General features: G+C 44.0%; 1 protein-coding gene across 2 annotated transcripts in view; it reads right to left on the bottom strand.

The window, feature by feature from the left end:
* The window catches only part of CENPU (centromere protein U), a 50,987-nt gene that overhangs the window by 8,056 nt on the left and 27,252 nt on the right, over positions 1 to 15,679 (bottom strand). For both annotated transcript variants that reach the window (XM_055416404.2, XM_088832716.1), the window contains exons 5-8: positions 7,237 to 7,297; positions 6,517 to 6,750; positions 3,066 to 3,132; positions 1,052 to 1,160 (exon numbers count right to left, since the gene is read on the bottom strand). In XM_055416404.2, coding sequence (XP_055272379.2) covers positions 1,052 to 1,160; positions 3,066 to 3,132; positions 6,517 to 6,750; positions 7,237 to 7,297 — 471 coding nt within the window. The remainder of the gene's footprint in view (positions 1 to 1,051; positions 1,161 to 3,065; positions 3,133 to 6,516; positions 6,751 to 7,236; positions 7,298 to 15,679) is intronic.

Below are 15,679 nucleotides of genomic sequence, written 5' to 3'. Positions count from 1 at the left end.
AAGATGTTAAAAAGTATTTCTAGTGAGATCAGAAGATGGTGTAGTAAGAAACCCTAGACCTCATTCCTCCACAGGGAAACCAACAACCACATATAGCCCCAAAAGCCCTATGAGGAGGATTCCAGGAACCATTAAGAAGCTGCAGTTCTTAACTGGTTCTGGCAAGTTCAAAGTCTAGATCCTGAGGTGAAACAGGTAACAGAAGCCATTTCATATCAACTCTGATTGCCCTTTTCCCAGAATTAAACAGTCTCCTGGTATCATAAACATGATGCGCTTTGGGGTGGGGGCAGGGAGAGAAGGCCAAGACATCACAGCTTGCCAGAGTTCTAATCTTACTGGTGGGGAGTTATTTAAAAAGGATCAATACAGTCTTCTAAAGATACGGATAAGTAAGTGTGATGGACTAAAGTGAGATTCAAAGATGGACACTGGATTTAAAAAGGATTTTGTAATAAAAGTTTAATATGAGACAAACGTAGGAAGTAAAAGTTAAAAGAATGTAAAATCTGGCAAATACTAGCTAAAGAAATCTAGTGACATATGAGATAAAAGATTTTAAAACCAAAAAAAGCATTTTTAGGAATGAAAAGAGTCACTTCATAAGGATAAAATGTTCAATCTAAAAGAGCAATTTTAAACATAATATCCTAGTAAAATAACCTCTATAGAGATAGCATAAATTGATAGAAATACCAGGAAAAACTGAAAAATACTGATTCTACACAGATCCAATAATTAGAACGTCCCCAGAGATTATGTGCTAGGCCATAAAGGAAGCCTCAGTATTTCAAAAGTAGGTATTACCAGTCCATGAAATCGGACCATAACTATTTAGACAAAAGATTAATAAATACAAATTTAAAAGTCACATACATGGACATAAAAACATAGCTACTAAATCAGAGGCTTAAAGAAAAAAGTACAATAGAAATTTAAAAGTGTGTAAAAATGATAATGAAAGTTCTATGTATCAAGCTGTGGGGTGACCAGGAGTGCTATTTCAAGGGAAATTTATTAGGTACATAAATGACAACATCAGAAGACTCACTCATACTCTAGAAGAATGTTCTCGAATGCAGACAGAAACACGTCTAATTCCATGATGTCACTGGCTTTCTTTTCTTTTAAACACCAAATAGGGGCACAGTCGGAAGTATCTACAAAATCAGGATAGGTTAATTTAATATACTGATTATCAGCAATTTAGCTCTAGGACCAGGGATCTGAAAGCCTATAACAAAAGTATTCCACCGAATTGCTAAAAACAGTACAGAGGTTTTGAAGAAACACATGGGAGAAGACAGGCTCAAACCCCTGTCTGTAGGGCGCCCTCTAGTGGCTGCCTCCTTGGTTGGCCCACTTCTGAAAGGCACAGCTGTCCCTTAGTTACCCTGCTGCTGCTAAGTCACTTCAGTCCTGTCCGACTCTGTGTGACCCCATAGACGGCAGCCCACCAGGCTCCCCCGTCCCTGGGATTCTCCAGGCAAGAACACTGGAGTGGGTTGCCATTTCCTTCTCCAATGTGTGAAAGTGAAAAGTGAAAGAGAAGTCGCTCAGTCGTGTCCGACTCTCAGCGACCCGGCGGACTGCAGCCCACCAAGCTCCTCTGTCCATGGGATTTTCCAGGCAAGAGTACTGGAGTGGCTTGCCATGGCCTTCTCCGAAACAATAACACTAGGAATATCAATTAAAGGATCATGATTCCTCTGTTTCCTAAAAATTCAAGGCTCCTCTGAGGATATACAGTTGACACTTGGAAAAACACAGGGTTGGGTGGGCACTGACTCTACACACAGTAAAAAACCCCCATGTAACTTTACAGTCAGCACTCTGAACCATGGTTGTGTATTAACACATTCAATCAACCACAGACTGTGCAGTACTAGAGTACTTATTTAATGAAAAAAAATCTGCATATAAGTGGACTCACATAGTTCAATCCTGTGTTATTCAAGAGTCAACCGTACTCCACTGGGCAAAATAAAAGCATAATATTTTAATAAATTAGACCTTGCTATTGAATAGGCAGTCATTAGTCTCCATGGTTATCAGGAACTTCTTGGTGGCTAAGATTGATTCCTTGGAAAAACTGAGACTCTAATACCATGAATAAGCTGTTCAAAGGCTTTCCTGTATTTAACAGCTGGCTGTTACTGAATGCTACTGGTGATGGAGATCTTTGTTAACTGTGTTTTGTTAGTTTTAACCTACCTGACCGGATCACTTCTAGGACACAGGAAGGTTACTGCGTGTACTGATTCAGACAGCTGATATAAGAGATTAACTAAACTATGGCACATCTGTGAATGAAATATTACAATTCATTAAAATAGTATGTAGAATACTGAATGACAAGGTTATGAGCCCACTTAGGGTGAGAAAAGCTCAGTAAAAATGATTCAAGAGTACAGACCAAAAAACACTGCAGTTACTTTGGGGTGATGGAATTATAAGTGATGTTATCATCCTTTCTATACCTTTGAAATTTTCTAAAATAAACATTTTTATAAAAAACATAAAACTTATCTTTTAAAAAACTGAAGAGAGAAAACGCTTTATTTTCTTTCCTCCCATTTTTCAATAAACTTTGTGTCAATAAAATGATGCAGAATAATATGCATGCATCTCAAAGTTACGTTGAATGAAAAAAGGCTTCTAAAAGTACAGTTTGATGTCTGAAAAGACTGCATAACACGTGATGAAAAATGGACAGGGAGGCCTGGCGTGCTGTGATTCATGGGATCGCGGAGAGTCGGACACGACTGAGCGACTGAACTGAACTGAATGAACAGGTGCTAGAGCAAGCAGAAATAAATTCTGATGGTAAAATCTAGGTAGTAGATATATGAATATGTATTGCTCAATTCTTTATCCTTTGTTGTATATTGAAAATTTTCATGATAGATTGCTGGAAAACTTAGTTACTCCAAAGTCACATATTTTTTAACTTTTTAAAGTGGAAATTTTATATACTTAAATGTACTACTTTATCAAATTAAAAAATATATTTTTAAAAAAGAACTTCTTGAATGATTGACTACATATAAAACACTGTTCTATACCTGAGTCTGTGGTGTTACTTCTTGGTTTCTTCCTTTTGCCAGGAAACATCTTATTTTTCTGAGTTTTCTAAAAAAAGACAAAAACAAACAAACAAAAAACCACAGCCAAGATTTTCATGTAAGAGAAGGTTCTCTTAAAACAAGAATTAAGACAGCATTATCAGACACTGTCAATAACTTTAGCTACAATTCGATCCCTATGTCAGGAAGATACCCTGGAGAAGGAAACAGCAACCCACTCTTGCCTGGAAAATCCCTTGGACAGAGGAGCCTGGTGGGCTATAGAGTCGGATATGACTGAGTGACTAACTTTCACTTTCTCATTTTGTTCTAATATATTAATCATATAAAGTATCTAAATTAATATAAGGAAACACTGAACAAATTACCTCAAAATAAAAAGTAATTAAAACTTTCAGTTGGCTTATAACAATGGGTGCCTTGGAGGAAATTGAGCTTTTATTATTTAAGATAATAATATGTGGAATCAGTTCAATTTCTGCTCCAAGCTATGATGAAGTGACAGCTTCTGAACTAGCTCTCTTGCCATGTACAACCATAAAGCGGGGAGGGGGGTGGCATCGGACAACAGGCAGGACAAGCCTGAGACACTCAGAACGCAAACCTATGGCTCCCCTGGCCCCCCAGACCCAGAACACCTTCCTTCAGATGACAGCACAGCAGCTGCATCCCCACAGAGAGCAGCGTCCTGCCCCGCTGAGAAGGCAGAAAGCAGGGCACAGCAGCCGAAGCCCCTGCAACAGGCTCTCGGAAGAGGACACGAGGGGTCTGGGTGGGGTCCCTGACGCCTACTCCACGCTCGCAGAGATGCTACACAGGGGCGCTGGACGTGCTATCGTGGGATCAAGGACGTAACAGGTGATAAAGGACAAGGAATACTGGGGGAAATTAGATGGAGAAAACGCAGAGGCCTCACTAACTAGTTAAGAGCTGTCGATCCAGCTGAGCGGCGGGGAGACCCCAGCTCAGGGGTAAGAACGTGCCCGAGATCGTGCCATCTCCAACTGTCTCCAGGGCAGGGGGCCGGGTGGGGGGGGGCAGACAGCCTTAGAGATTATAGCACAACAGTTTATGATCCTCCAAAGTACCTGGTACATAAACAGATACACAGCATATTTTTGATGTTAAAATTCAGTTGGAATGGTTAGGAGGAAAAACGTCTAAAATGGCTTCTTAGGGAAGATAACAATGAAAAAGATTTAAGAAACACTGCTTGGGAGTTAGGGCTGCCCTAGACCCATCCTAACTAAGCCTAAAGCCAGTCTCTGACCAGACTCAACGGAGACTGGGGGTGTGGTAAGCACGATTCCCACTGACTCGTATGATCCCTGCTCCTGAGTGTGAGTGGCTCCCGTGACTCTGGTGGGACGGTCGCCCCCTTGATTAGTCACATCATGCAGGCGGCCACCACTGCTGACTGAGAGGCTCTGGCTGGCTCTGGAGACATCGCCAGCTGCCGCATCGTGAGAGGGCCCTGTGATGAGGGCCTAGGGGAAGCCTCTGCTTGGTGAACGTGACCCCTGGCTTCCACCAGAGAGGAAGCAAGATGGCAAGGGTCCGAATTCCACCAACAGCTTGCGTGATCTCAGATGAGGACCCCGAGTCTCAGGTGAGAGTTCAGTCCTGGCTGGCACCTCAACTCCAGCTTGTGAGACCCTGACCCTCACCAGCTGAGGCGAGCCTGGACTTCTGACCTACAGAGACTGTGTGAGGCATAAATGTACGTTGTTTGCAGTCACAAAGTCTGTGTATTCTGTTTGCAGTGACTGAAGACTATTAATACACAGGCTGAGTCCCACTGACTTAGAGAGGCTTGGGAGACCCACTGAGGCTTTCCACAGATTGACCCCAACAAGGGACAAATCACACCCACAGAAGTTCAGGCTGATCAGCCAATAATCAAGCTACCTATTAAAGTCAACATTCAGAAGAAAACACAACTCAAAATCTCAACCACCTGTCAACAACAATGTGTAACACACAATTTAAAACCACTAGATTCAAAATGTTACACAAAAAATGTGACCTGTAGTCAAGACAGAAAAGTACTCAAAGGAAGCTGACCCATCAGAGTCCAGGTACAGTTACCCCTTAATGTCCCAGGAAGGTGGGTTCAGGATCCTCCAGGGCCCCCCAGATCTGCTGATTTCAAGCCCCTTGTATAATATGGTAGTACTTGCACATAACCTACTTCTCCCTATTACATTTAAATCATCACTAGATTACCTATAATACCCTATGCAAATACTGTGAATACTATGAAATACATACACATACTATGAAAATAGCTGCTGGTATTATTTTGCCGGTGCGTGGCAAATTCAACTTTGCTTTGGGGAACTTTATGTAATTTTGTCCCTGAATATTTCCTATCAAGTAGTTGGTTGAATCTATGGATGTGGAACCTGCAGATACAGAGGGCCGACTGTACCTGACTTAGAAAGCAAAGACTTCAAAGCCGCTCTCATAAATATTAATATGTCCCAAGAAGGAAATGATGGACTTAATGATTAAGCAGGTAAGGAATCTCAGCCAAGAAACAAACTATGAAGGAAAAAAAATAAAGGAAGTTCTAGAACCCAAGAGCATGATACTAAAAAGGAAAAGTTATTGGGTGATGTTTTATTTCTTATGACCACTATAATAAATTACCACAACTTGGCTTAACAAAGAAATTTCGATAGATCTGGAGTTCAGAAGCCTGAAATCAATTTCAGTGTGCCAAAATCAAGATGCTGGCATATTATGACACATTAAAAGCTTGATTAAGAGATATTGCTGCTGCTGCTGCTAAGTCACTTCAGTTGTGTCTGACTCTGTGTGACCCCATAGACGGAAGCCCACCAGGCTCCCCCGTCCCTGGGATTCTCCAGGCAAGAACACTGGAGTGGGTTGCCATTTCCTTCTCCAATATTAAGAGATATTACATGTCAAGAATCTTAAAAGAGAATAAATATGACCCAGAATTCTTATCAGAGCAATTTCTTTCCTAAGGAAATGACCAACGATGTGCACAGAGATTTCGCTAGGAAAAAAAAAAAATCAAAGCATATTTTAAAAACTGCAATTCTTCATTAGTAAGAGATTAACTAAACCATGGCACATTCATGAATGAAATGTCATGTGTTAAAATGGTACGGAGAACACTTAATACCAAGGACGTGGTTCACGTAGGGTAAGAAAAGCTCAATGAAAGACTGAAGAGTGTAGACCAAAAAATGAGGCGGTTATTTTATTTTGGGGTGATGGAATTAAAGGATTTTATCTTCCGTTCTATACCTTAATAAATTTTCTAAAGTAAATATACTTTTATAATAAGAAAAATAAAAAACCTTATCTTTCAAAAGCAGCAAAGGAAAAAAAAATGCTTTCCCTCTCCCTGGACATTTTGAGCTGCTTCTCCTCTCTGGGGGGTGGCAGACACTCTTACCAGCTGATGTTCTGTGGCCAGCGTTGCTTTCTCAGCAGAGGACTCGGCACCCTGGGGTCCTGTCTTCTGAGGAGTGATGGCTTCAGCTGGTTTCTCCGAAAGTCCTGGAAGTGCTGGAGCTGAGACAGCTTCATGCCGTGTGCTTATGTTCTCTGTGGGTTTAACTTTTCTCCTTACATCACTTTCTTCAGGGCTTTCAGATTCGTCACTGATGGGCTTGAGTTTTCTTCTTGGCTATATCAAGAAAACAGCCTTATTGTTTAGAAAATACAAATGCTTATCATTCCTGTTAGTAGATAACTATAAGGTCCACATCTCTAAACTCCAAATTTCAAAACTGAACATAATAGAAAGATGGCAACCTCACTAGTGGACAGGGCCGGAAACCTGGATTAAAGGGTTCCCAGCAAACACTCCCAACAGAGTATTTAACCACCATCTACACACATTACAAGGGCACTATGAAAACTGACACGGTACACAAAGATTTGAGATCTCTGTGATGAAAAACACTTCAGATATAAAGCTATCTCATTTTTATTTTAAAAAAGTACCTTCTGAAACATAATATACTCTTTATGAAAAATAATGCTACAGAACATTGTCTCTATTTGCATCTACACACTATATGAAATACTTTACAAAACATTTCTTCTACTTGCATCCAATCTAAATAGGATATGAAATATCTTACAAATTAAGTTGGGAGAACAGGCATACCTTTTTGGCACTAATCTTTACAGACTCATTTTCACTTGCTTCAATTTCAGAAGTGTCCAAACTGTACCAAAAAACAAATCATCAGTATCTTGCACATGTTTCATTTTTATTCACGTGTCTTCTAAAAGCTCCTCCTCTGACACAAATACAAGCTCAGTTTAATGAGATTTCCCACTTGTTACGGGTGGGCCTGCCACCTCCCCAGACTGACCATCACCTCCCACACCTTCGCACACCCAGGCCGCATCATGTGAGCTCGAGCAGGCAGGCGAGAGCCCGTGATCACAGCCACTGTGGTACCATCAGAAGTGCCCCTTCCTCCCGCCACCACTCCCAGGCACACGGGCACCACCGGGACTCATCTGCAGACACAGGCCCAAGTTCAGGGGACAGAAAAGGGAATGCCTTCTTTCATCCTTTGAAAAGAAAAAAAAACCCTAAATTTCTGATGAGAGTGCTTTCAGTTTTTTCATTCGACATTTAACACCAACTTCGAAATGCAAGTATAAGGAATACAACTACTTGAACAATGAGGAGGCTTCCTTTGCCAGGATCCCTGTCTAGGAGGAAGGCCAAAGATGGCGGAGCAGAGGGGATGGGGACACCTGGCTGGGGCACCAGGAAACACACGGTGGTTATAAGATGTGCTGACCTTTGAAAGCGCTTTTTCAGGCAGAGAAAAAAAAGGGAAGGAGATTTAAGGAAGAAGGAAAAGTAAACAGAGAAGCAGGTGGGTGTCAAACACCCTGGACGATCAAGGGACAGGACGGGAATCAGGGCAGAGACGGCACATCTTGTTGAAGAGAAGCCAAAGGTCATGGCCAGGAAGACAGCAAGGCGCAGGGTCCTGCTCGCCCTTGCTTGGTGCAGCACCGCGGCTCATCTGCACCGAGGGTCAGGTGAGCAGCGGTCCCCTGCCCATGACCACGGAGGTGGGAGCACCAGGCCAGGTCGCCCCCTCCCCAGGGAAGCAGGAGCTGAGAGGGGCGCTGGGGTCTGAGGCCGTCTCTGCTCCAGCCCGATCCTTCCCCCTGGAACGCTCACGGATGCTGCTAACAAACCTCTTCAGTCCTCACTGCCTCGGTGTCCACTGACCCGGGGAGCCAAACGGGCGCCTGAGTGACCCTTGCACACGGTGGGGGCGTGAGACTGAGCCTCCACGCTGGACACACTGTGCCGGGAGGTGAGCCTGGAGGGGCGCGACTCCCGAGACAGAGGGACCGGGCGGGGAGCAGGCAGGAGGGGCGGGCGGCAGGAGCCTGGACCGTGGCCGCTGCACAGCGGGGAGAGAAGGCAGCAGAGCAGAGATGGGCCGAGGACCGAGCGTGCCAGCAGAGGCCCGGCCTGCCCTTCTGGGTGACGGGGTGCCGGCAGGACTGTGCAGAACACAAAGCGGCTTGCTGACGCCGATGAGGGGGCTGTGATGGGGCCTGGGGGCGCCTCTGTTAAGTCCGAGGTGCCTGAGGGTGTCCGGGGGGTGCGGTCCACGTGGAGGACGGCTGGGGGCTCGGGAGAGAGGATGGGCAGAGGGAGTGTGGGGGACAGCGGCCTGGGGGGTGGGGGGATCCATGAGAGGAGCTGGGGAGGGGCGGGAGAGGAGAGGGTCTGACAGAGAGGTGCCTCCTGAGTGCTGGGCACCGCCCCCGCCCCCGCGCATCCCTTCCGCCCCGACTTCCTTCCGTATCCATGTACAAACCCTGTCCAACTTATCCAAATGATGCTTTATGTTTGGGCTTCACACACCCCCAAAACCAAGGTCCACACTGTTGAACCGCCACAAGTGTTCAGCCTTAACCTGACTCTCTTCTCAACTGCACTTCAGCCTCCCGAGAACACACCCTCCTCTCCCGGCTTCTTTCTTCCCCCCCGCAGCAAGGGGCTCCTCTCTCCTCCGCAAGCTCCTCCTCCCCTGGACAGGTGCCAGGCCTCCTAGGGGCTGGCCCTGGGCCTCTGCCCCCTCTCAGGCCACCATCTCTTCCTGTGAGACCCACGCGTGGCCACAGCCTGCTCCTCCTGGATCAAACCGCCGGTCTGATCACCAGCTCAGCCCCTCCCGAGCGCCGGACCGGACACAGCAGCCTGACATCTCCACACCACCTCCACGGTCCCCTCGGGAGGACCAAGCACTCAGTCTCCTATGCAGCCCTACCCTATGCAACAGCGGACCACCAGTCCTCTGACCCAAGCCTGAAAGCCAGGAGCTGTCTAAAACAAACAGGGTTAATTTCACTCATGTTTAAACATAGTCATAACATAGAAATCAGAAAGAAGATGACCAAAACGGGAAACACGGAAAAAGGATACAAGGAGCTTGCAGAAAGAAATTCAAGAACTTGTAACACATACAAAAGAGGTGACTTAACTCAGTCATGAGAAAAATACAAACTAGAACTAAGCTAGCAGAGCACCCTGGCAAAAATCCAAGCCTGATGCCATGCTGGTGGGAACTCGGCAGTAACTATGATGATTACATGCTTCATGTGACCGAGGCCTTCCTTTATGGAAACATCCTACAGAAACAGGCATGTGTGTGAACTGGCATAGGTACACATTATTGGTTACGGCACTGCTGGTGACAGCAGAAGACTGGGAACGACCCAGCTGCCTGCAGATCCCGGACTGGGGAAATAAACGATGACGATCCAGACTGTGGAAAACCTGCAACTGTGACAGAAGAACAAGGACGCTCCCCGTGCTGACAAGTACAGCTCTGCACATACAGAGTGGAAAAGGCAGGTGGCAAGGTACCCCGTCTTTCTGAAATAGGTAAAAACTCTGTACTCTTGACAGGCGCAAATGAAACGGAGCGGGACCCTGCGGTCCTTGCCCCCTGGCCATGTCCTCTGCCTGCCTTCTGTCTGTGGAAATCTATAGTCAAATAAGCTTGAAATCAGAGAAGTGAGAAATGTGGAAAGAAAGGAAAACAGTCAAAGGAGACTAAATAATAATAATGTAGTCATTAAGCACAGTCAAGGACCTTTAGTTCCTTCTCAAGGGCTAATATTCTGAGCCATATCCTGTGAGCTGTCTCACAGATGCTGAAACCCCAGGTGGAGAAGTTAACGACATGATGACCAGCCTGTACCCACAAAACGAGATGCCACAATTCTGAGACTGGCCTCAAAAAATGGGGACAGACAGGCTCTGGAACTGAAGATTAACTGCACCTAGAACATTCAAGGTGATGCCGGCCAGACCACTGATGACCAGCTGAGGACGGCTGTGAGGGACGACTGTGCTGTTTCTGCATGTCGTCTGGCCGCCACTCGGGCTATAAACACTGCCCTCCTGCTTGTCAGCGGTGGAGGGAGTCAGCCTGTGGACAGATGTTCGCCCCTCTCCCCCACAGTTGCTGGCATCTCAAATAAAGCAACCTTTCCACCAACCTGGTTTATTGGCTTTTGAATGGCGAGCAGCCAGACCCACACACTCCTTGTGGTTGAGAGTCTGGTGCCCAGTGTGGGGCTGGCTCCTGCGCTTTCGTGGCACCTGGCTGTCCTGGGATTCCCAGGGGACACTGTGGCCATGACGGTGTACCAGCCTGCTGCTCGTGGCTAGCCAGCCCAGAGCAGAGGATGTGGGGACGTTTCGAGCAGCTGCCTAAACCGTTTGTTTTGAGGATCCTCCCTGCTTCTCCCCTGCTCGGCTCTGGCTACCAGTTTAATCTTTTCCTTGGTAGAATGGAAACTAGTATTTCAGAAAAGCTGACGAGTTCCAAGACTAGGTAAGTCCACCGGTGTGCAGACAGGCAACCTTCCCATTTGTGCGTGTTGGTGCCATTTGGGCATTCTTGTCAACTGGTTCTGACTGTCACTGAGGACTGTTTGTGAGAACTAGTACTGTTTGGGCCAATCTAACTCAGATGACCATTATATCTACTACTGTGGGCAAGAACCCCTTAGAAATGGAGTAGCTTTCATAGTCAACAAGAGTCCAAAATGCAGTACTTGGGTGCAATCTCAAAAACGACAGAATGATCTCTGTTCGTTTCCAATGCAAACCATTCAATATCACGGTAATACAAGTCTATGCCCTGACCACTAATGCCAAAGAAACTGAAGAGTTCTATGAACACCAACAAGACCTTCTAGAACTAACACCAAAAAAAGATGTCCTTTTCATCATAGGGGACTGGAATGTAAAAGTAGGAAGTTGAGAGATACCTGAATTAACCAGCAAGTTTGGCCTTGGAGTACAAAATGAAGCAGGGCAAAGGCCAACAGTTTTGCCAAGAGAATGCACTGGTCACAGGAAACACAATCTTTCAACAACAAGAGACAACACTACACATGGACATCACCAGATGGTCAACACCGAAATCAGACTGATTATAGTCTTTGCAGCTGAAGATGGAGAAGCTCTATACAGTCAGCAAAAACAAGACTGGGAGCTGACTGTGGCTCAGATCATGAACTCCTTATTGCCAAATTCAGACTTAAATTGAAGAAAGTAGGGAAAAGCACTTGGCCTTTCAGGTATGACCTAAATCAAATCCCTTATGATTATACACTGGAGGTGACAAACAGGATTAGACCTGGTAGACGAAATGATTGAAGAACAATGGATGGAGGGTCGTAACATCGAACAGGAGGTGTGATCAAAACCATCTCCAAGAAAAACAAATGCAAAAAGGCAAAATGGTTGTCTGAGGAGGCCTTACAAGTAGCTGAGAAAAGAGACGTGAAAAACAAAGGAGAAAGGGAAAGACGAATGCAGAGTTCCAAAGAATAGCAAGGAGAGATGAGAATGCCTTTTTAAGTGAACAGTGCAAAGCAAGAGAGAAAAACAACAGAATGGGAAAGACAAGAGATCTCCTCAAGAAAATCAGAGATACCGACGGAGCATTTCATGCAAAGATGAGCACAATAAAGAACAGAAATGGTATGGACTTAGGAGGAAGCAGAGATATTAAGAAGAGGTGGCAAGAATACACAGAAGAACTATACAAAAAAGATCTTAATGACCCAGATAACCATGAAGGCGTGATCACTCACCTAGAGTCAGACATCCTGGATTGTTAAGTCAAGTAGGCCTTAGGAAATATCACTACAAACAAAGCTAGTAGTGGTGATGGAATTCTAGATGAGCTATTTCAAATCCTAAAAGATGATGCTGTGAAAGTGCTGCACTCAATATGCCAGCAAATTTGGAAAACTCAGCAGTGGCCACAGGACTGGAAAAGGTCAGTTTTCATTCCAATCCCAAAGAAGGGTAATGTTAAAACTACTGCACAATTTTGCTCATTTCACATGCTAGCACAGCAATGCTCAAAATCCTTCAAGCTAGGTTTCAACAGAATGTGAACCAAGAAATTCCATATGTACAAGATGGATTTAGAAAAGGGAGGGGAACCAGAGATCAAATTGCCAACATCTGTTGAATCATAGAAAAAGCAAGGGAATTCCAGAAAAACATCTACTTCTCCTCCATTGACTACACTAAAGCCTTTGACTGTGTGGATCACAACAAACTGGGAAATTCTTCAAGAGATGGGAATACCACACCACCTTATCTGCCTCCTGAGAAACCTGTATGCAGGTCAAGAAGCAACAGTTAGAATCAGACGTGGAACAACGGACTGGTTCCAAATTGGGAAAGGAGGATGTCAAGGTTGTATATTGTCACCCTGCTTATTTAACTTCTATGCAGAGTACATCATGCGAAATGTCAGGCTGGAAGAAGCTCAAGCTGGGATCAAAATTGCCAGGAGAAACATCAATAACCTCAAGATATGCAGGTGACACCACCCTAATGGCAGAAAGTGAAGAGGAACTAAAGAGCCTCTGATGAAGGTCAAAGAAGAGAGTGAAAAAGCTGGCTTAAAACTCAATGTTCAAAAAACTGAGATCATGACATCTGGTCCCATCACTTCATGGCAAAAAGATGAGGAAACAGTGGAAACAGTGACAGACTACTTTTTTGGGCTCCAAAGTCACTGCAGATGGTGACTGCAGCCATGACATGAAAAGACCTGCTCCTTGGAAGAAAAGCTATGACAAACCTAGACAGTGTACTAAAAAGCAGAGACATTGTTTTGCCAACAAAGGGGCATACAGTCAAAGCTATGGTTTTCCAGTAGTCATGGAAGGATGTGACAGTTGGACCATAAAGAAGGCAGAACTGTGATGCCGGAGAAGACTCTTGAGAGTCCCTTGGACAGGAAGGAGATCCAACCAATCAACCCTAAAGGAAATAAACCTTGAATATACAGTGGAAGGACTGATGCTGAAGTTGACGCTCTAATCCTTTGGCTACCTGATGCAAAGAGCCAACTTATTGGAAAAGACCCTGATGCAGGGAAAGATTGAAGGCAGGAGGAGAAGGGAATGAAAGAAGATGAGATGGTTGGATGGCATCGCCAATTTCAATGGACATGAGTTTGTGCAAACTCCAAGAGATAGTTTGGACAGGGAAGCCTGGCCTGCTGCAGTCCATGGGGTTGCAAAGAATTGGACACAACTGAGCAACTAAACAACAAGTGCTATTTTGGTATTTCTGCCAGCTGATTCCACTGTGTGTCTGATGTTGAGAACTGTCTGGAACATGAGGTACTACTTGGCATTCCTGCCAGTTGGTTGCGTGTGTCTAACGTTGAGGATCCTTTGTGAGCACTGACTGCTACTGGGCATTTTTGCCAGTTGGTTCTGATGCCAGTGAGGACTGCTTCTGAGCATGAATTGCTACTTGGGCATTCTTGCTAACTGGTTCTGACATCTGACTACCACTGAAGACCATCTGTGAGCACCAAGTGTCATTTGGACGTTTTCCCAATTGGTTCTGAGATCTGATTACCTTGAGGGCCGTTTGTGTCAGGGGAGTGTTTGTTTCGGGCTCTAAACCGGTCACCCCCAGAGAGAGCTTGTGACAGATTTGTCATTTGGTTTGTGAGCATGTATTCCGTTTGCATGACTGGTACTCTTGTTGCCTTATGTAAAATGGGAAATTCAGGTTCAATTCATTAAGAAAAACTTTAGCTGGGAAATTGTGACTAAAGAAAAAGAAAGCTGATTTATTTTGGACAATGTATGTTTGGCAACAGTATTCTTTCAGTTCAGTTCAGTCGCTCAGTCGTGTCCGACTCTCCCCGACCCCATGAATCACAGCACGCCAGGCCTCCCTGTCCATCACCAACTCCCGGAGTTCACTCAAACTCATGTCCACAGAGTCGGTGATGCCATCCAGCCATCTCATTCTCTGTTGTCCCCGTCTCCTCCCGCCCCCAACCTTTCCTAGCATCAGAGTCTTTTCCAGTGAGTCAACTCGTCGCATGAGGTGGCCAAAGTATTGCAGTTTCAGCTTTAGCATCAGTCCTTCAGGATGAAACTCCTGAAATTCACAAAAACCGTTTTTTTGCATATGCAGTTAGGGAAAGCTAGCTTGATAAAACACTTTTTTTTCAGACCCTGAGAAAATAAAAATATGCCTAGGAGAAAATTTGAAGTTAAGGCTTATCATGTCCTTGAAATACAACCATAGTCCACGGTGCCTGGAATGCCAGCCCTGGGTTAATTATAAAACTTCAAGCTAAGAGAAAAAAACAAAAAAAGGAGGAAAGCCTTTTAAGACTGAGTATGTAAATTTGGCTATTCTATTATCCATAAACTGGTAAGTTTAATTGCAATGCCTAATTCATGACATGTGAAAAGATAAAACAATGAGATCTCTGTTGGTCTGGACATTTGTATGTCTCAATATGTGTTTTTGTCTTTGGATGATATTGCTGAGGTTATTTGTCTTAAAAAAATATGAGCGCTTACAAATCAAACAAATCTAAGTTTACCTATTTTTGCCTTCTTGTAAGACCGAGAGGGAAATTAAAGATGTTTTGGTTTATTAAACATGCATGTTATACCACTGAAGAAAAATTATGCTGTGAAAAAATATATGTTTTTAGAGGTTGTGGAATATGTTTGTAAGTTTGCCAATCAGAAAATGCTGGTGTACCATTTCAATCACTTGGTTTTCTTAAGGTTTCAAGGGTTAAAGATTGTGAAATGTGAAAATGATAACAATTCTTTGTGTCAAACAGTTAGGATATGAATTGTTGGTGAAGAAAAGGTATAAACAAATGGAAATATTTTTGTTAAAAAAAATGATTATACTATCCTACGGTTGTTTGGTTCTGGATAGGGAAATACAGGACAAATTTGTTTGGATCCAAAAAATGATAAAAGGTTTATAAAAAAGGAACTTTGAGAACAAACTTTTGTATGCTGTCAGGACTAAGATTAGACTAAATTTAGTTAGGTATATATATAAATTCTGTTATTAACAGTAAATTGATGCAAGACTAAATTTGTTTTTTTCTCTTGTTTATTGATCTAATTCTGATAAGAGAGACTTCTAATGGAAAGCAACTGTTTTGTTTCTAATCATACTTTTGACCCTAATATTCAGGATGGAAAAAACTGTCCAGTAAAGTTGTCACAGAGTATAACTACTC

Source organism: Moschus berezovskii, chromosome 26 (assembly GCF_049115385.1).
Source record: "Moschus berezovskii isolate FMDL1 chromosome 26, NW_MosBer_1.0, whole genome shotgun sequence".
Classification (NCBI taxonomy): domain Eukaryota; kingdom Metazoa; phylum Chordata; class Mammalia; order Artiodactyla; family Moschidae; genus Moschus; species Moschus berezovskii.
This window is presented reverse-complemented; position numbering and strand designations above follow the sequence as displayed.